This window comes from Papilio polytes, unplaced genomic scaffold (genome assembly GCF_000836215.1).
Source record: "Papilio polytes unplaced genomic scaffold, Ppol_1.0 DF821845.1, whole genome shotgun sequence".
NCBI lineage: Eukaryota > Metazoa > Arthropoda > Insecta > Lepidoptera > Papilionidae > Papilio > Papilio polytes.
In genome coordinates this window covers 4,620,645-4,643,622 of record NW_013527359.1, presented here as the reverse complement: position 1 = coordinate 4,643,622, position 22,978 = coordinate 4,620,645, and the positions used below count along the sequence as shown (strand labels likewise).

General features: G+C 35.9%; 1 protein-coding gene across 1 annotated transcript; it reads left to right on the top strand.

Annotated features, from left to right (window-relative positions):
- Positions 1–1,197: 1,197 nt before the first annotated feature.
- Positions 1,198–20,713, top strand: LOC106108096 (potassium voltage-gated channel subfamily H member 6-like). Its single transcript, XM_013289181.1, has 19 exons — positions 1,198–1,681; positions 4,040–4,440; positions 8,103–8,189; positions 11,547–11,694; positions 11,907–12,088; positions 14,608–14,762; positions 14,936–15,049; positions 15,447–15,568; positions 15,847–15,965; positions 16,050–16,240; positions 16,430–16,572; positions 16,668–16,861; positions 17,268–17,393; positions 17,671–17,815; positions 18,760–18,837; positions 19,138–19,529; positions 19,713–19,961; positions 20,239–20,414; positions 20,627–20,713. Exons 2-19 carry the CDS (start codon positions 4,213–4,215, stop codon positions 20,628–20,630), a joined length of 2,853 nt encoding a protein of 950 aa, XP_013144635.1. The 5' UTR covers positions 1,198–1,681; positions 4,040–4,212; the 3' UTR covers positions 20,631–20,713.
- Positions 20,714–22,978: the final 2,265 nt, after the last annotated feature.

Below are 22,978 nucleotides of genomic sequence, written 5' to 3'. Positions count from 1 at the left end.
CTAAATATATTTGGGCTGTAAATTAGCTATATCACGCGTCTTTGATGTGTCACCAATAAGGATTTAACACACCTCAATCCCCACTAAGATTGTGTCGTTAAGTTTTGAATTACAATCTGATATTAATTATGGTGTAACATAAATGTGCAAGTCATCTGCGTAATTTTTATCAATAATAAACAATTTTATTTTATTTTCATATGAGATCACGATCGAATAGCTATTAAGATAGTGTACGGTGTGGAAATACAAACAGAATATTAATTAATTTTACTCGTAAATTAAAATAAACCATTTTAAATCATGATTTTGAATTATCTTTGATCAAAGACATAAAAAATATATAGTCATGTCTTACGGATCAACATTTTTTCACCGGTACTTTCTTTGAAAGGTTCTATATCAGATGTCGAGTTTAGAACGCCACCTAGTGTCCTTGTATTGACATATAATAAAACATTTTACAAAATCGTGTTAAGCTCCATCTTTTTTGGTAGAACAAATTATTTGCAATTAATTTAAATACAATTAATTACATTGACTGAGAACATATCAATAGATACAGTTAGTGAGATTATATAAAAGTTTTAAGTGAAGTGTCAAATACGTCTGCTCTACATTGTTTAATCTCTCTGGCTTTAAAAGAAAACTTAATAAAGTACCTAATGATATTTTTTTAATTGAAATAGTAATGATCTGTACAGTTATAAAATATTCACAATCTCGGTCTAACGTCCTGGCCAGACACTAGGACGTACCTACATAGAATGAAGTCAATGTAAATAAAGGACTGGTAACATGTATTACTTGTTTGACATTTTGTTGTATGAGTAATATGAAACAAAGAAAGTACTTATGTATTCATACAAGCGACTGCAGTGACTAATTATTTTAGGATCGAATTTATTTTTGTTGTAATGCGTTGTGGGGGTGGGCCGGCACGCCGCGGTGTCAGGCTCGGCTCGACGGCGCGGCGACAATGCGTTTCAGCTGAAACGTTCGATGAGTGGTCGGGGGAGGTTGTGCGAGGTCACGCCGCGCGCTCAGCGGGCTCGGCCGGCGCGCGCAGGGCGCGAAACTGCGCGCGCCGCCGTCGCCTGCCGCCGCCCGCCTTCGCCCGCCCTCACCCGCCGGCTAGTCCCGCGACCACGCTGCGGACTCTGTCGCCTCTCACACTGCCATCGAATCGTTATCTGAACACCGTTCCTGGGCCCCCGCCTTCAGTGAACGTTCCCGCGATTCATTCCCATACCGATAACCTCGCGAAATACACAAAGTAACACGACTTGCCTTTTTAATAAAATGAGCAAACACATCAAAAATGAGTGGAGTGCTCGCTTAATCGATCGACTGCATTAAAAAGTAAAATTTTTATTGTCGTTTTGCAGGCGACTTTACAGATTATTTTGCGCTGTGTTCGAGCTTGAGAGCTTTGTTAGAAGTCGTTTGCGTGAGCGGCCCTCGGGAGGAGCTCGTGCGTATCGCTAACATTTGCTACCGAGCGGTGCCGTCCTGTGCTTAGTTCTCCAGTGAACAGTGCGTCAGATCTCGAGGTGTTTTATCGTTCATTCGGTTGCGAGCTTGCGCATAATATTTTTATTATTTTTTATATTTCTTTCGCATTAATTTGCTATTATTGTGACAAAAAACGCGATCCATGCTTGGAGTTATGACTACCATGGTATGGTTTCCTTTGTCTACATAACGTACTTATTTCTTTTTAGTAAACGAAAGTAGCCTACTATAATCATTAAGCTGGATTTGTATCATTTTAGCCTTCTATTTCTAGTTTTATCCCACATTACAAAAATCAACTTAAACCCAATAATAATATTGGGTTTATGTAACTGTTTCGAAGCTTTTGACCCATGTAGGTTAACAATCATGACAATAGTAGATTGTAGTACATTATCTTCATATATTCTGATATGTAACATGTATGGAGGCACACGAACTCCGTTACATATTTACGATGCATGTGAACGCATCTTGGCCTAAATTTTCTTAACATGTATTATGTAAGTGTTCAATATCGCTTTACAACTTACACGAAGTAGAGAAAGAATTTCACTGCGGATATCCGAGCGTACATACAAAGAGCTTTGGTTTCTGCAGTAGGACTATTGACAATTACGTCCGTAGTGAACACGCCTAGTTACTGTACCGTACTCTACACGCAACGCAATACACCACTAACCAAACATTAAACAGTTTGCATGACAAAGAAACTACAAAGTGAAAATGATGATGAATTATATAACAGTTTTTTTATTGAATTTATATATTTTTTTATTTATTTCTAGTTTGTAAAAGATACAGACATACTTTTATCTTGTTTTCACTTATTAAAGCATTGATTATTTTAGTATTTTGTTCAGTTACGATTTAATTTTTCATGTTGAAATATGATATTTTCCATTTTGCATTGTTACACCTGTATTTGTCGCGGGTTGACCTCTTTTCCTCGAACAATGTTACCATTCCGACGTCTTACCGAGCCACTTAAACATGGTTTCCTAGTTAAAATAGTTTTTATATTTCACTGAAAGAAATACAAACAACACCTTTTAATATCCATTTGAATAAACTAAACAACCAAATTTTTGTAAATCCTCATCAATTATAAACAGATATCAATACTATGTAAAATACATCCAGAAATTAGGTAGACATTTTAAAGCTTAAGCAATTTAAAGTATAACTATAACGCTTACGTGCTTACGCTTAAAATAGCACAATTCATGAAAAAAGTACTAAAGAAAGTAGTATTACTTCATGGTATAAATATTACATAACTTAAAGTAAGACGTTATCTAAGTTTTTACTTATAAGCTAAGCCTAGTGAAGTAAAAGAATAGTTCGCTAAAGCTCCTTTTTACAGCTTTCGCGAATACCTATGTATATCTCATTCATAAATCAATTATTTACATTAATAATATGATACTGTTAACTATGAAAGTAACATATTACATAATATTGAGAAAAAAACCTCTTTAAAAGTAACAAAAAGAAAACAAAAAACATACACTAATTGAGAATCTCTTTTTTGAAGTCGGTTACAACTGCTGTAAAACAGTTAAAAGCTCTTATCTTATCGTCTTCTTATGATATGGATTTTTCGTATATATTGAAATTATTCTTCTATTACGAACTACAATGCTGAAAACTAATATTATATGTTAACTTTTGACAAAACACTACCATGTTTCACGTCGGTCAATTTTTAAATCGGGTCATGAATCATTAAGAAAAATTTCTACATCAAAAATTCAACGTTTTTGATTCATTTCAAATCTTCAAGTTATTAATACCATTGACATTTTAACAAACATCAAAGTTATAAAAAGTAAAGCTTAAAAAGTAATCTAAGAGAATTCTATTACAAATGTTCCTCACATTTTTTATTGTTTGCTCTCCGTCCGCAAGAGGATCACGTTGTTTACAGTCAACTCGGAGAGCAGCCTTTTCTGTTTTACCTTTTTTGAAACATAATCTGATAAAGTAGGACAGGCGGAGATCTTTCCATTATATTCCTTGCGTGCCGTCACTTCTTATGTCAACATAAATAAAATATTCATACATTAAATGTTGTATATCCCGTCAGGTTTATTATCTTATCGAATTGCGAAAAAATTCCGCAAAATGTACTAATCATGCTTACTTAAGCACTTTAAAAGGAAGTAAAAATTAACACGCTATATTTGTAGCTGCGGAAATAAAAGTACAGGCAGCAAATGAAGATGAAAAGAAGCAGCCGCACGGCGACACGCCGCCGCTGAATAACTCCGCGCCCTACTTACTATTTAGAATAACAGCGGGAAAGCTGCGCTCACGTCCCATTGACCTTTATAAATCTCCCGTCTCTTAGGCAACCTAAAGCCGCGAGAAGAAATTGACGGTGTAGCCCGATCTCGCTAGTATGTGCATCATATTTTTATTTTACCTAAAACCATACCATAGTAAACATATCGCGTATGTATCGTATTGATCAATATCAATACGTGGAAAGTAAATTAACGTGAAACGATATCGGAATCAGAGGCATCGGCGGAGATAAAGCGAGCATCTATGCAAAACACGGCGATCGCACTGCTGGAGAAGGCGTCGGCGTACGAGCGGGCCGTGCTGGAATGTGAGCACCTCGCCGTCTCGGAGCACGGCGGGTTCCGGTGAGAGCGCTGGCGCGGCGGCGACGGCGACGGCGACCGCGACATGGAGCGCGCGCCCCCCGACGTGCCGCTGATCGTGACGCCGCCGGGCGCGGGGGGTGCGGGGGGCGCGGCGCGGGTGGCTCGGGGCTCGCGTGACGATCCGCCCTCCACCTGGCGCTCCTCGGTGCGCGTCCGCGACACCGGCTTCCGCGGCTCCCGCAAGAGCGTCGTTCGCCTCGAACCGCCGTGTAATGGTCTCAACGGATTGCCCACCATCATCGGCAAGGAGGTAATACTCGTTCAGTGGATGATTATTTACAAATTACTCTATGTTGCAACGGAAGCATACGACGTTGATAATCGATGATACCGCATCCATCTTGTTTATGTTTACTGCTTCATACATGGTTAAACAGCTTTCATTGCAACTGTATAATAAATAAATGTTATAAATTACCAAATAAAGCTTATTCATATTACTTATTTAATGACAAAACAAGTAAAGGCATTGTTAAACGGGAGTATTTAATTCTACGTGCTGGTCGTTCGCACAGTGATAACATTTTTTGGTGATAACATTCCGCCAGCAAGCTATCTTTAATAAGAGACGCAATGTTCGGTGGTCGAGAGCTCGCGAGCCATGAGCGTGACACGTTCTAATTACCCTGCATATCTAATCACTGCTATCTGGACTAATATGATAAATTCCTGTAAGAATATCGATCATAAATTGGGTAAAAAGCATTTCGATAGCTATAGACAAGTACATACATGGAACACAATGTATTATTTTATTACAGATTATATATTACTGCTTACATTTAATAAACATTATCTTTTCTATTTCCATGGAGATATTATATAAAAACTTATTTTAATCTTTAATGGTTGCGAAAGTTTTTATTAATTCCATCATTTATAGCGTTTTAACTATTTTATTTCTTTTGTAACAATGAACGAACAACTGGGCGAGACTGAAAAATATCAAACTACGATTAATATTGATTTTACGTACAAATTAATGTTCCTTTATAATGTCCAACTTTAAAATAAGCATATACCGTAAATACAAAAAGCAAAAACCCTCACATAATTACCGTAGCATACTATTATCGTATATTATCGATATATTTATGAAAATATTTATTGAATACATTTGAAATGATATCATCGATGATGAGGCGCATTTTTAATTCTGATTGTAGAAAGTTAAATTAATTTTATAATTTTAATGCAATAATTATAGGTGTTGCAGAATATTTATACGACATTTTTACTGTTTTTATTATTTAGATACTAAATAAGTTTTTTTCTTAATTTATAAAATGTAACAGCTGCATTGATTTCTTGTAAGATATATAGATAAATATGAAAGTAAGTGTACATTATTATTTATTGTAATAACAATTTAATTGTAATGTAATAACAATTTTAGACAGTGAAAAATCTTACTAAAATCTAGAAATATTTAAATAATTACTTACGTTTGTTTTCTTTTTAAAGTATGTTCCCAAATTTTTAATACAAAATTTAACTTTAGCCGAGTTTGTGATTATATTTTGCATGAACAGTTATCGAGATATACGCTAGCTAATAAAGCCATGCACTGATGCCAATAACGACAACCTAAATCTAAACTATGACCTAAACTTTGACATTAACCAACTACTAATAACTTTAAGAGCATGCGTATACCTATAACTATACTATCGCACAACTTTTTAGTCTCGCTTTGATTCCTATGAGCTTATATGGACGTGCGCACACTACTCGATTTTTAATTGTGCAACTTAACAGTTAGAGGCTGTGAAACAATCGCACAATAGTTGTGCGATAGTTTAGTCTGTGGTGTACGCTTGCTCTAATATTCATACGCGCCCATATCTACTTTTCTACATGAGTTATTGTATTTACATATACCTTCCGCCTTGAAGATTAAAGCTGCTGCAAATACGGATGACTGTGGCCAGCGGTCGTTTCGCTATTCTGACAAATTAATATGGCCGCTTGCTCGTTTGCTAACTTTTGCTATAAAAAGTAATAACGCCAAACTAACATTATAAAAAAATTTGTTTATTTATTCTGAACAAATTAAGATGTTTGATGATTGATTTCAAGGATATTTTAAGAGAATTTGAGGGACGAATTTGAAAATTTTTTTGTATAAATGCGTAGAACAGAAAGCATCCTTTTAGTGTAACATTTGTAAACTGTTTTAAATGCACCTTAAAATTGTGTTTCTTTGTATAATACCGGGGAATTTACATTATTTAGAGCGGCCGCACACTTTTAACCAAACTATCGCACAACTGTGCGATTGTCGATTGTTTCGCAGCCTTAACTGATTATTCTCACAACTAAAAATCGAGTAGTAATTCATATAAGCTCATAGGAATCAAAACAACTAAACAGTTGTGCGTTAGATTAGTCAAAGAAGTGCGGGCGCTCTATATATTTATGTGTCTACAGTATCAAAGATAATGTGATGACATATACATACAAGAGTCAAATCAGTCAACATTTCACCTTAACGGTCATCAACCTCCTTTAGTAATGCAGCAGCACACACACCGACTACACTTATAGCATGAGCATTTCATAGAATCTGATGTTAATAGTTTTAATTCATAATAAAAGGAATGCAATAAAATTTTAAATTAAGGGCATGTCCCACCAAACTGTAAATGGTCTGAAATCCAACGTGTAAAATATGTGATGGAAATGTCGGATTTTGTTTCATTATTTGACAGTGACGTTATTTTTAAGCTATCTGAGCCTCAAACAGTGGTGGGACAAGCCCTTAATATGCAATAGAGGAGTATCGACTGTCGTCTAACCACGAGAATGTCGTATCAACATGTTCTTCAAGTGTGTGCGACATTATTTCAAATAAAACTACCTACAGATGACTAGGGCCACACTTAACCTATTGGACCACAGAGTGCCAGACATCAAGTGTCACTAGAGCGGTCGCCGAAAATCAAGACCGCAGAGAGTTCATTAATTCGACCATCGTTTAAGTCACGCAAGAGCACTCCAACTACGTCGCACGACCAGAGTGTCACAAGAGATGATGCTTAACGACATACATTAAAAACAAGTGGATTATACTTAACAATAAAAAAGAAAAATGTTATCAAAAGAAAACAAATGAACAACTCTTTCAAAACAAAACATCAATCCATTTTCTAAATTTTTTTTGTGCAGAAATTTTAGTAGATTTTTGTTAATTTACTAATATTTCCTTTAACCATTCCAACTAAGCTCACGGCAAATGTCGAATGGCAGGATTCGAACCCTCGACCGCAAGATCGGTAGTCCGTACCCCAAACCATTAGGCTATTTGCGCTTTTAATTTGAAAAAAATATACCGGTAATTGTGTAAAATTATGAATTCCTTGTTATTGCTTCTATTTAGTCTTGTTGCATGTATATTTAACTAAATATTAATCAGTTTTTACAGAGAATTAATGTAATTTGCATGTTTATTAATAAACAAAGTTATAAACGATTAAAAATAAATAGTTATTTTCTACTTTTAAAATCACCAATAACATTTCTAACGGTTTAGATTTCAAAATAAAATAAAAACACTTATGAATATTTACTAACTTTAAGTTAAAGATTAAAGTTGTTAAAATACAGACAAGTGATTTAAATTTAAAATATAATCAGCATCCACAAATTGATATTTCAATCCATACGAAACGTTTTCATATGTATGTTTAACAATGCATTTTAATCATTTCCTAATAAACTATAAAAACTGCATAGTATAAAACGAAATAATTTTTAATTGTAAAAGAATAAACCCTAGTACACATTGATTACTTTCAAACACACCTTTAGAAACGCGCACTTTAAAGCGTCTAATGTGCACAAGGGTTAAAAAACAATACACTTTTTATGAAACACAAATAATCTCAAGATGTTTTTATTACTTGTCTGCAGGTACTATCACTCGGCGCTACGAGCGGGCCCAAGGGGACCACGCAACCATCACATCCCTGGACTATCCTCCACCATTCTCCTTACAAGGTAAGATAGTTATGGTCACTTACTATGTAACATGCAACCTCCGTTGAAATTCCTTTTTTAATCGTTGAAATATACCTTATGTTTACATCAACACTAATGCAAGCTAAATTCAAGTCCTCACGCTTCAACTTTTTTAAGTAAGGAAGGGGGATAGAAAACGAATAGATAATAAATATCCTTTCCCTGCGTATTCCCTTACCCTTACCACCTTTTTCTTATAAGGAAAGAATGGGAAGGGAAAGTAGATTTGACGGTGGAGAAAACGCGTAGAAGAGGGCAATATCCTCTTCATGTGGCCCTCCTCCCACGTGGATTAAACAGAGGCAAAGCATCTACATTTGTGGATGTCTATATATAGCGGTCACTTTTCCATTTTGGCGGATTTAGGTGGTCGCATGCTCATTTGCCAGCTTATGACATAAAAAAGGTGATTGCAAGTTGCTTATGAACAGCGGGTACTTATTAAGTTACCAGCAAGCTTATAATCATTACATAAATAAGCCAACCAACATTAACATAAGAAATTAAATTCAAATATGTATTCCTATCTAATAAGAATAAAATTTAATCCATTCAAGGTTATAATTGTACAAATGTTGTACACGTTTATTGTTGAGGCGTTATATTGTATTTTCAATTTTAGTTTTTATATACATGATTTTAAAGAAATTCTTTAGGACTGTGTCATAGATGTCGCATGCGACAATCATTAAATTATCTAGGTGATAACAATAATGTTGAGTAACGGACGGATCGTATAGTTACTGGCTTCTTTTGATAAATGACGTTCGAAATGTTCAACTAATCTAATTTATTTGATGATATCATCGATATTGTTGCATTCATGTTTATTTAACATTCTACAGTTGAAATCTATACTAATGTTATAAAGAGGAAAGATTTGTATTTTTTGTATGTACTGAAATAACTCAAAATCTACTGGGACGATTTCAAAATCCCTCACACTATTAAAAAGCTAGGTAACTACTGAGTGTCATAGACAATATTTTATACTATTTTCTTTATTCGACGTGGACGAAGGCGCGAGTAACAGCTAGTGTTTAATATAAAAACAGAGTCATATACTGGTGGATTTTATTCAATTAGTAAAACATTGCGTGACCATGATCCCAAATTACATTTAGTGGCATTGTGGCTGAAAGATGGCACATCTTAGTAAATACCTATTTATCCTACACTTGAGAACAACATCATACTGAGTTCAAAATCTGGCTCTGGTTAACAAAATTAAATTTTTTAAATCAATGTAGCTAAGTGTCATATTCTGAGATTAACTTTAGTTAGATAAACTTACGCTTTCATTGCGTACTATCGAGAAGAAAATGAAAGCGATATCGAACATTTTTAGTGAACTTGAAAGATTTTATTATATTGTAAAACTACACAACAACACAACGCGTGATCACAATTAACTTGTTTTTGTTTTTGAGCCGATGTAAAAATAGATTTATTCAATCAGTCTAGCTATTTTTAACAAACTATAAGAAGAACAGAAACTTGTATTTACTATCCTGCCAAGGTTAACGTGAATACTTATTGTAATCACTGTTTATTTCTGTCCAAATGTTACAGATGGCTATAAGACATACAGAAAACAATCATTATATAAATTTAAGTATTTCATCTAACTGTTAAATTAAGTCCAAACATTTAGGTGTAGATGTTGACGGAAATATATGAAATCCGTCATTGTACACAATTCCTAGGCAATGTATAACTCCTAAAATCGCTTTGAATTATCGAGAACCCACAAATTCTATTTATTAACAATTTTATTCATAGATAACATTGTTTTCATAACTTCCTTATTGCGTAGTAATTCATTATTTTGGAATTTTATATAATTTCTAGAAAATGTGTAATCACCAGGATATGTGTGTATTTAAAAATCTTTGAAACATTTTAAACATTGCCAAAACAGCTTCGAAATTCTATTCTTTTCCTAGACAAAGTATACAATTCCTAGTTATCACACTTTTCCGGTAACATATACAACTATGAACCCGAAATGACATAAGTGAGATAAGGCTACTGAGATGATTAACAAAAACATTACCTCTCATCATAGGTTCAGCTACAATAATAATTCGTAATTAATGCCTTTCGCTATGTTACTTGTACCTTATTATTTTGTTTATTAGGTATATCATTACTTATTATGTTGTTACATGTGACAGGATAGTGAAGATTATTCTGTATGTAATAGCTTCACGTATTCCTTTGAGCGGTTATTAAAAGGTCATTAAGTCTAATAGAGAAATAGTAACTTTATCTGTATCTATACTAATATTATAAAGGGGAAAGATTTGTATTTTTGTGTGTAAAATAACTCAAAACCTGCTTGAACGATTTCGAATTTTCTTGCACTATTGAAAAGCTATGTTATCACTGAGTGACATAGGCTATAGTATTATTTTTTTTATTTTCACGCAGGCGAAGTCGCCAGCAACAGCTAGTATATACTATAGCCGGTGATATTTATATAGTGTCAAATTATGACAAAAAGTAGCATTCATTAAAACGTAGGTTTTTGAATAAATGGGTTTGAATCATGAAATCAATGATTTTTAACGATTTTTATTTAAACAGCATCATTAGAAAGTTGTAAAAAACTTAACAGATTAATGCTTACAGAAATTATAGTTGGAAATGTTTCAGACACTCCGTTGTACCGTGATTTGGAACTTTGTCTACATGAGTAGGTACTGCTTTCTTGTTTTTCACACACAGATACTTTGAGAGAATTCTCAAGGAATACTTCAAAGAGTTGGACGCCACAAGGAGGCTTTCATTTCTCACCTGACATACTTTATGTAAAAGGAATAAGGTTTTGTGAGATTTTAAAGAAGCGTGTCTTATTATCTAAACGTTAAAAATTTTATTAAAACTAAACTTGTGGTATAGATCAACAAAACCGCAAAAATGTCCAATCAGATGAATTTAAATATTTATATTATTATTATTATGAACCAGGTTATTGTAAACAGAACGTTTGAAGAACGACGTGGCTAAAATGCTAAAGTAAGGTAAACTTTTCGAAACGACCTTATTTTCTGAGCACGCAATGAAAGCGGCGACTGCCCACATGCTATTAAGTCAGTAATTAAAACTACCTCGGGTGCTATATATCTTAGAGCTGCGAACTCGCTTAAATTGGAACTTATATAGTGTCCCAGTTCAATGTAATTATAAAAAGTGTAATGTTAATTTTATGGTTTTCCCTTTACATTACATATTATTTAAAATAAATATTTTCATCTTCAGCAGATTATTTAAATTTTATGAAAATTTTCACGGCATACATTGTTTTAAAAGAAGAATCGTTTTTGATTCCAGGCCGCTTGGGATTGGTTGATTCTAATCCTCGTGATCTACACTGCGATATTCACACCGTACGTGGCCGCCTTCCAGCTGAACGAGCCGGATTTTGACAAAAGATCACGCAGCTTCGGCGAAGATCCAATAGTCGTTATTGATATGATAGGTAACTTTGCTTTATTTACGTTGTGTTGAATTTATTATTCACACGTGTAGTTCACGCAATAGAAGAATTTTTAACTATCATTTAAAAATTCGTATTCCTTTTTCATATATTTAATTGGAATCATTTAAAAATATAATAACAGAGTATTAATATTAATCAAGATAGGTATCTTATGTAAATGTGATTATTAAACAATAGAAATCTACTTTCAGTTGACGTAACCTTCATAATAGACATCCTAATAAACTTCCGTACAACGTACGTGAACGCGGCGGACGAAGTGGAATCTGATCCAGCGAAGATCGCGATGCACTACCTTCGCGGCTGGTTCATCATCGACCTGGTGGCGGCCATCCCCTTCGACCTTCTCCTCTTCGGCACCAACACCGACGAAGTGAGCTGCTTTTACAACGACACGACCCTCATATGCCATTACCACATCCACACATATAAATAACATTAGATCTAGATGACAACAAAAACAAATGCCTGACATTTAGTAAAAAATAGAAACCAGATGATCAATTGTCCGAAATTAAAAATAATCGTTGTGTTAAAACTTAATTTTACATATGAAATGTTTTATCCACATACCAATATAAAACTATGGAGTAGCTCGTCATTACATTTGCGGCTGAAAATAGGTCATTTGGAACAGAAAGCAGGTCAAATTATATTCTCAGTGATCATTCGAATAGAGCTCACATAAGCAAGCCTCATCATAACAGTTATTAATAATGAAAGCGTTTATCGACATCGACTTTTCGGACAAATGAAGTTCTGGATATTGTTAGACATTTCACGTACAGTAGCGGAATGGATGCATTCAATGCAATGGACACTGTTCAATTCTATGCCACAAATTCAAAGACAGATTATATGCCGATCACGAATACGCCCCATTTCTTATATTGGCTTTTTTTATTTTCTGTCGTTAAGATATAACATAATAATATTCGCTTCTTGAAATAAACCTGTTTGTTATTTTAATTATTATTAATTTTAATTCAGTATAAAAATTAAAAGAAATTTTAATAATTATTAGGTTGTTCTGTATTACTTTATGCGAAGTTATTACTTTGTTTCATGTTTTTTTTTGTAATACCTTAACATAGTATGAAGAGAGAACCCAAGGTGGGTGCATACGAGTACTGAATCTGTAATTCCATTTCTTGTTACAGCAGGGGCTGGAAAGTGATGAGGTATACCATCTTTGTGAACTATTTTTTGTTGCTGCCACTATATTTTTATTGATCTTTAGTTATTTTTTTTTCTATATTTTGATTCGTTGATTTCCACTAGCTGTAAATCCACTAAGCGAATGCATAATGGAAGAGTTGGACGCTTCCTTTGAGCAAAAATATTAATTTGAAAGAACACCGCGGCAGAAATAAAAAAAAAAACGCTCACTCGCTGCAACCACGAGCTTAGCTATAAACAAACATTTTTCGATTGGTTTGTCCGTAATCATCACTATGACATATCTATCCCGTGATTACATCTTTTAAAAGTAAACCAAATATATTAAACTGCTATTAAAAATAAAGCAAACGATAATTTATCGTTATTTAAAAGATTTAAGATTTAAATCTGAAAGAAAATTATAGCTTTGTTGGAAATGTTCAAAGCTCTTTTAAAATTTGTAGAAGTTTGAGGTTAGGAATAGCATTATACAGTAGATCAAAAGGAAGTAGAAGTAATACTTAAAGATGGTTTTGGTAGCCTACATTAGGTTGATTCGGTTGTAATCATTGGGTTCATTATCATAAGCTTGTTATAGTTTGAGTGCAGTCACGGGCACAGAGCTTGGTAAACGATACGCTCACACTTCCCAGACTAAATCTTGTACAAAACAATGAAATGCCTTTCACAACATTTATTAGCACTAATAAATAATGAATAATTATGGCACCCACCTTACATCAGAGAATAAAAGTATTTCATACATGTGTCCATATTTCATTACAGTTTTACAGTGACACCTGGTAACATTATTTCCTATGTGTTACAAGAATATTTATTTGTTTACGTCCGACATTATATTTTGTTTTACTTTCCGAGTTTACTTTTATTTTACAAAGTTACCAGATTAATAATACGCAAATATATCAAGTAAATGTTTTTTTATTGAATTTTTTTTACGTCCTTAAAAATAACTATCGTTAAATGTTGAAAATCCAGCCTTGTTTTAAAACTACAATAAAATATATAACTGAATGTCATTGTTTGTTTTTATTACGATTTTGTAATTTTAGTTTTTTCTTTTCAAACTGAATATAGGTTTACAACATTCTTTTTTTATTATATATTATTTATATAATATTATTAATTATAATTAAAAAAATCTCACTGCAAAATCTAATAAATATCGATAATAATAAATTGAACTATATTGTTTATGTCATCACAGATAACATTATTATCTGAATTATTAAACCAATGTAATAACATTTCTAACATGTTTCTTACTAAATTAACATAACCTTATCAAAAATCCTATGGATTTGTTTAAATTAAATGTAAACTCATATTTACTATATAGAGGTAGAAAATCATTGTAAGAAAGAACGTAAGGTTTCATTAAAAAGAAGTAAAACAGCTTAAAAAAATCAAAATTGAAAGTTACTTTTGATTAGTATTAGTTGAATTATTCCATGCACCGCAAAATATAACGAAGCTACAACCATAGTAAGAGATAATCGCTTACCGCAAAATTTACCTCAGTTTGGCTGAGTACAAGAATCGCATAGTAAATAAACTAGTGGAGTTTTGCTTTGTTAGCGTGGTTCGCTGCGAGGCCTCATTAATGCTATATCATAAGCGAACATTCATCCAAAGCTTAAGTTCGATGCGCATAGTGCAGAGTAGTGAGTGGGTAGCGACCAGGCGTCTGAGCTGGCCCTCTGTTCGCAGACGACGACCCTCATCGGTCTGCTGAAGACAGCGCGGCTGCTCCGGCTCGTGCGTGTCGCGCGCAAAATCGACCGTTACTCTGAATATGGCACTGCCGTCCTTCTCCTCCTTATGGCTACATTCGTCCTTTTTGCCCATTGGCTTGCGTGTATTTGGTAAGTTCATTAATATTCAAACATAATCCTCGATGATCCTAAGACACCATCACCTAGTCGTTCTTCATTTTATAGTAACGATATCCTTTTTGGTAATCCCATACCATCGCTGGCCAGTAAAATTTGTGTGATAATTTTCCTTGTCTTAATATTAATTATAATGTGTCCATTAGGTATGCAATTGGAAATTGGGAGAGACCTCAACTACAAGCTCCTATTGGCTGGTTAGATGCTCTTGCTAACGATGTGCAAGCTACCTACGATAACTCAACAGGGCCATCTATGAGGTAAGAGCGTTAAAATTCTCATAAGTATCAGTCCAAATGCCTAACAATACATTTTTAGTTAGTTATCCATTATAATAATCGCAATATCCCTTAGTTTACTGTTATGAATCTAGAACTTACCAACAATAATCTAGTATTAATATTCGTATTGTTTTGTTTAGGCTAACAAAAGCGCTATTAGAATAACAGATTTAATTATCTATTAGCTTTATTAACTTTTAAAGTAAAATTTAGAATAAAAAAATAGCATTTTAAGGTTTTGATAATTGAAGATTTTGATCTATTTTAAATCTAGTCGCTCAAGGTTTTAATTCTTTTTCTCATATTCGAGCACTTCATAGATAATCGTTTGAAGTTCGTTTAGAGGTCGTTAAGGTTAACATACTTTTAATTTCAGGTCACGTTACATCACAGCTCTGTATTTTACTTGCACCTCTCTAACCAGTGTGGGTTTTGGTAACGTGGCGCCTAACACAGATATGGAAAAAGGATTTACAATATTTGTCATGCTTCTTGGATGTTAGTATCACAAAGTACTAATGCTTTAAAAATTAGTTGTTTTTAACTATTAGCTAAAATAGTTTAAATTAGATATTTGCTTAACACCAGCTATCACCTCCATGTACTTTAAATTCACATGTAATGTTAAACAAAAGTTAGTGCTTTAAGTCATTTTGATTAATATTAGATTTTATATTTGTTCTAGCTCCATTTTATCTTCCATATTTTAGATATTAAATATAGAAATTAGAAGATAGAAGTTTCAAAAATCTAAATTTAAATTATTCTCTTCGCAGCTCTTATGTACGCGAGTATTTTCGGTAATGTATCTGCAATAATACAACGTCTTTATTCCGGCACTGCGAGATATCACACACAGATCTTGAGAGTACGGGAATTTATAAGATTTCATCAGGTAAGAAATTATGAAGAAATTTTCAAAGACGCATTTTGCATTTGCACTAGACTTAACTTATAAAATGCCATTGTTTGCACATAGATTGCCAATCCATTACGGCAAAGACTTGAGGAATATTTCCAACATGCGTGGAGTTATACGAATGGAATCGACACATCGAGTGTACTGAAAGGTTTCCCCGAGTGCCTCCAAGCCGACATCTGTCTACATCTCAATCGCAATCTTCTAGCCAATTGTGCCGCTTTCGAAGGAGCAAGTCCTGGCTGCTTAAGGTACAAATCTAAATGTTCAGTATTCAGTAAAGTTAAATTCGTTTTAAATGTTAACTGTCTTTGAAGTTCTTGTCCATATGTTCACAGTTGTTTTTTAATGTTTTGTACTAGCATAGTTATAAAATATGTCCTTAAGTTAAATTACATCAAATCTTTAATACTATAACTGATATGAACGATCGTTTGCAGAGCGCTATCGTTAAGGTTCAAAACGACCCACGCGCCGCCGGGAGAGACTTTAGTTCACCGTGGAGACGTGCTCATTTCGCTTTATTTCATCTCTCGTGGGTCAATAGAAATTTTAAAAGACGATATTGTAATGGCTATTTTAGGTAAGTGAAAGTTCCATTTTATATTTTTTGAAGCTGTCTTACCTTGTCGCTTTTTTGGGTCACTTTTATGGTTTATAATAATTTTTGTGGTACAGGTAAAGATGATATATTCGGCGAGAATCCGTGCATCTACTCTAGCGTGGGGCGCAGTAACTGCCGCGTGCGTGCGCTCACATACTGCGACCTGCACCGCGTGCACCGTGACGATCTGCTGGACGTTCTCGACATGTACCCCGAGTTCCGCTCTACTTTCGTCAACAACCTCGAGATTACCTACAACATGCGAGATGTTAGTCTTACAGTAATGTCACTTGACAGTGAGCCGCACTATAATGTTTATCTACTGCCTTATTTTATTTCAACTTGTTCTATATTATGTAATTAGTTTTCGTCGACTCCGTCTACGTGAAATTAACAAAAACAAATTCGAGTAGTAAATGTGTTCTTCCAGACTATCCTGTACACCTATATTAAGTTTCGTCGAAATGAAACAAACATCCATCCACCTTTCGTCTCTATAATATTAGTATGAAATATGATTCCTCTACCTGAATGGAACTTGAAATTTAAATGTCTATTATGTCCAGGTTAATGAGCTTGACTCTGTGATTTTACTCTTTATTAGAATTTTCATGCTCTCAGAAGTAGTATGAGCAAATATATCTACCATAAAAAAAATTTAAACTGTTTATTAGGAGGAGCTGGGTGGTATAGAGACGAGACGGCGCATGCGCTATGAGCATCCGTACGACGCGCGCTTGCTACGGGAAGCATATGCGAGAAACACGCGTCGTCCGCACACAGAGACATTTGCAGATAAGGTGGGTGTTCACTTAGTCTATAAAAAGTTTGAATATCCGTCTAGACTTTACCATACCAATTGTTTTAATTGATTCAGCTAATTCAGATCAAACTTTTCCACTTGTTAAACCTTTACTTCTGCAGCCGCAATCAAAGGTGTTAAGGTGGTGACAACTCCTGTGGTGATAAATTAAGGACTCTGAGTGCGGCGGATACCAATTTAACTACACTGATAATTCAGGACACATCTTAAAACTTTAATTTAACGCAACAACAATACAACATTCATTTCTTTAGGATTCACAATGCAGCGATGAAGACACCGAGTCTCCGGCAAGTCGAGGCATTCTAGAATTTTCTGCGGACAAAGCGGGGCAGGACGTCACTCCACTCAACTTTAATTTCAGCAAGCAACGCTCTACGACCCTCAACTCTATAACAGGTGAGATAGTTTTAATAACTGATAGGGAATGAAAATAACACCTTTTTTATTTTTTTTTAATAATCAACCAAGCACTTCATTGATGCTTTAAAAATAAAACTACCAAGATATTTGTCAGTTAACGAACATGTAAATAAAAATAACAATTAAAAATCCCAAAAGACGATACTTATTGGAAATTGTCAGATTCTAGACATTCTCTTTCATAATTTTAACAGAAAGCATCAGGTGGGGCTTGGTATGTACCAGATATAAATTCATAGAGTAGGTAGATGCACATTTAACTTCAACGTGCAATGTGCAAATCCCTTTATGAAAAGATCCTACCCTAAGAAATAAATTGAAACACAACTCTTTATTAGATATTTTAAACCGAATGCAGTAGGTATCGAGACCACTTTTAATAAGGTAGATAACCAATTTTATGTAAATGATATATTTTGATCAAATATAGAAGACCCTTTTCCATATTTTACTTTTTAATACATTTCTTTTAATATATTTAGGGGTAATAATGAGATTTTTTACTTATTTAAAAATGAACAGACGTTAAAATAAGAGCTTCTTTTGAATGTGTAATTATTACATTGGTTGACAAGACAGGCAGTCGACGAGTTCAGACAATTGTTCCTACTTAGTCGTACAAGAATATCAAAAAGCTTTTGAAAAAATGTAAATATTGTAAAGGCGGATCACTAGGAAGCTTTTGTTTACACGTTACACGACCGATTCCATTACCGATGCCAGCATGTGTACGCTTGTACTTGTCCCCCGGTTTCGTTTAATTTCTCCTTTCCGGCCGACGCTGGCGAGTGCGTTGTGTATCATTGGAGGAAACTTGAAAAACTATGGAATATATGTTATGGAACTAAATTGTATATAATCATGACTCGCTCCGCCATTGTGCGCCGGCGTACCGCTCTGAGCGCGGCCCTTGTGTGCAGGCATGCTAGCGCAACTTAAAAGGAGCTTCCCAGACCTCTACCACCATAAAACGCATCAGCCGCTACACAACAAATACTGTAAGTATTCATTTTTATACTAGTGCATGTTTATGGTATGAACATTTTGATGATTACTTTATGTTTCGTTTAAAAACTGTGTTCACATAATTATTGTAACATACATGATGCTAAGGCCATTCTCTATGATGGCTTCCTGTTTTATTTGTGATGTAATAAGTTCAGTGCAATTGAGATAACTATTTCCTTTAGTCATTACGTGAAAAAACTATACGTTTATTCGAGTCTTATTTTAAATGAAATAATAAGACAACAAAATTTGTCATCGAATTTTACATCTTAATATTCTACAAATTGCAGCTCAATCCACGCCGCAAACGTACCGAGGGCGCGCGAGCGTGCGTCGGCAGTCGTCGGTGGGCCCGCTGAACGACACGTCGCCGCTGACGGGCGGCGCGGCAGCGGAGGAGGCGGCGGTGAGCACGCCCGCGCACAGCGCCACGCTGCCCGTCTCCAGCCTCAGCACCAATCCCAGCTCGTACTACACCAACGCCTCGCCGAGCCCGCCCGCCGCGCCCCCCGCCCCCGTCCACGTGTCCTGCGACGACATCCTCGCGCCCGCGCAGCCGCCCGTCGCACGCACCCCCTCCTGCAGGTCGGCGCCGCACTCTGCCGTCAACCTGCAGCAGGCCGGCCGACCCTCCGCCCTACCCTTCACTGCCGAAAGAGCACAGAATACAGCGAACGTGCAGGTTCATACTTTATACCAATTTTACGATTGACAAAAAATTTTTGTGAATGACGTCTATTTCTCACTTACCATAAAGCTTTGTTTTTTTTTGATGAAATTATAAACAGAATTTAGAATAGAACATGTAAAGGCTGTGCAAACTGCCTTAATTTACAAACATAAATTATAACAATATATGTTCTAGGAGGTGATGTCGCCGCAATATCAGAACGTGGGTTCAGCCGCGTCGGCGGCTTCAGTGGCCACCGTGCTGACGAGACTCGAAGAGCTGAGCAGGCGCGTGGCGCTGCTGGAGAGCGGGCTGACGGCCGACGTGCGCCGCATCCTGCAGCTGCTACAGGCGCGCGAGCCTTTCGCCGCGCATAACTCGCAGCCCGGACACACACCCTCGCAACCCCTGCCCAAGGCCTCGCTCTCCGTGCCTCACGGCGACGTAAGTGTAGTCTCCTTTGGGGTAAAGAACTGTAGCTTATCTAAATGTTTGGTATTATTAGTTCAGCTTTTACCGCTCCGCTCTCCAAACATTACCTGATTTATATGAATAAAGCTGAACTAACTATCCATTTACGTTCTATATAACTGATCTAATAGGAAATTACCTGTTGACTAAATGTAAATATTTGGTAATTGATGTTCTGACAAATGTTACCAATATAAAAGCGAAACTTGCAAATTTAGTTCAGTTATGACATGCAAGTGTTTTACTTCAGAAGCAATGGGAGTGGAACTGGAACGGGGAGCGCGAGCGCGAGCGGGAGCGGGAGCGGGCGGCGGGGCGGCACGGGCGCGGGGAGCGTGCGCCCGGCGTGCAGCGCTCCGCCTCCGAGCCGCACGCGCCCGTGCCGCCCGCCCTGCCGCCGCCGCCGCACTCACACTCCTTCTATAGGTAACAACACCACCACTAGGAACTACCACAACCTCGATCCAAACACCTAATTGCTTAATTGTTATAAAAAACACAATTCAACTACCCCAAAAGTTTTCTTTAACACAGCTGATTCGTGTTAATATTGAAGGCATTTCAAAGTCGGTTTGCGACCAATTCTATTGATACACTCTCTAAAAGATATGGAGGCTAAGGATATTCTGTTCCTATAGGTAGTGTGAGGCGGGCGAGACGAGCGCCCTCCGCTCCCGGCCGTCGACGCGCTCGCTCGCCGAGTCGGCCTCGTGCGGCTCGCTGACGTGCGGCCCGGCGGCGAGCGGGCAGTGCACGGCGGGCGCGCGGGGCTCGCCGGGTGCGCCCGAGCCGCCGGACGCGGAGGACCCGGCGGCGGCCGCGGCGCCGCGCGCTCGCTTCCACTTCTGCCGGCGCATCGCGCGCCTCCCCCGCCCCGACGCGCGGACCTTCCTGTGACGTGGCCCGACCCGAATGGACCAATTTTATAATTCTGTCGATATGCCTAAATTAACACGTCCTCGCCATATTGCGAGCGAGCCGGCCGCTGCCGCTCGTTTCGAGTCCATTTGTTAAAACTTCATGATGTCTTTGTGAGTATAACCGGAGGAAAGTCCAGGATCGTCGAGTGGAGCGGATTGGATTGTAGTGGGCGTGAATTACTTGCGTTCTTCAGTAGAGGTCGGCTGTGAGTCGAGGATAGTGGCTCGCCTTGCCACAGTCGACGGACACGTTGGGTGCTTTAATTTTTTCGTAGTGTACAGGTTCTCCAAAGAAGCTGTTTTTACATTTTTATTAATAATTAGAACTAATGATTTACGATATGCAATAGCACTTTTGATCTTTTCTATTTGTTTGTTTCTATGCGACGGATTCGGATTCAAGTTGTTGTTGTGTGGAACGTGTAGACGATTGCGATCTCAGCCGTGCAGTATGAAGTTTATAAGACTGAGACACTACGTAATAACCGTGAACTGTATTTCCAGAAGGGAGTAAACGAAAAACGCTTTCTACCCGTCCTCGCTCCTTGCCTTTACATTGTAGCTAGGTAATATCTAACACTACTTGATCAAAGTCTATTTGAGATGCTCCTTGTGGAAGTGCGTTTATGACGATTCACTTGGCCCATTTAATATTAACATTAACGAGTAACTTCATCGCTACGATAATCAAATGATCATTTATTATTATAACTATAATATTATTGTAATCGTTTTTACTTTGTAATTGTTATTTTACAGTTTTTCTTCTAAAAGCCTTTAATCTAAAACGTTATCGTAACGGTCAAAAAATCGCTCTTGTTATGAATACATTGTATTTAAAATTTTATCAATTTACATACATACTTTGTAAAGTTTTGCTAAAAATGGTCGCTCAAAAAGATATCATTAACTTTATGTTATATCGTATATCCTAGTTACGGAATAAGATGATTCGCCAATATCATTGTAAGCAATAATAAAACCTACCATATTTTAAGAATCGAAATTGTGACTGTACATATTGCTGCGAGTATAACATGAGTACGACAATTTATACAATGTAAATTTTAACACAGATTACGCTAAACTTTGTTATTTATGCTCACGGATACTTTAATAAAAAGCTACAGCTTTAGCATTTTGTGCTTTGCGGCGTTTAGTCCCTCTCTACATTATTCACTTTGATTTCTCTCTCTTTGAAACCCCTCCACAATTTTAATAGAATTTTTGTACGTATTAATCATTTATAGATTTCAGAAAGCAGTATAATGTAGACAGGGTCTTACAGTATATCTTTACTTCGAATAACAACATCGCATTATATTAAGATGACTGTAACGAGATGGCTAAAGTTAATTTTGGTGTTAAATCGCTATCGTATAAGGCAAACCGCCTATAAGTACAGAAATAACACCGATAAGTTAGTATAAGCTGTGTCATAAGAGCTTTTGTCTTTAAAAAACATTTTTATAGTATAAGGTGCAAATGACCGTGAGGCCATATAAAACGGCGAAGTAACCGCTGACCATAGACATCTGCAATAGGTTAGAATGTTACTTACGCGTTGCTTTCATTCAAAGCAATCCTTAACAATAACAAAATCTTTAACAAAACTTCATATAACGTTAAAAATATCCATCCATCGAATCCATAAAAGCAAACAAATTCCAAATTTAAAAACAATATCTCTAAACACATAAATGAAGTTTGAATTTAAAATACTTTTTTTTTTCTAATATATTTATTACTTTTATAATGTGCCTTTTAAATCATATTTAATTTGAAAATGATAACTTAATAAATATGATTTATCATTACTTAGTAAATCTACACAAAACTTGAAGTGGAAACGGATTTCTTTTTGTTTATATGTTTTGTTATGCATTAAAAAAAGTTCATATGACAAAGTGCGTTCTTTTCCCGAGTTATTAACGCAAATGAGTATTTAGTAAAACTTCATTTTCATTTCATTAAACAAGTAGTAATAGATTATTATAAATAGAAATAGGTTTGTAATTTGGTCAATTGCGAGTAGGGATTACTCCTGTTCTCAAATCTCTAACATTTAAA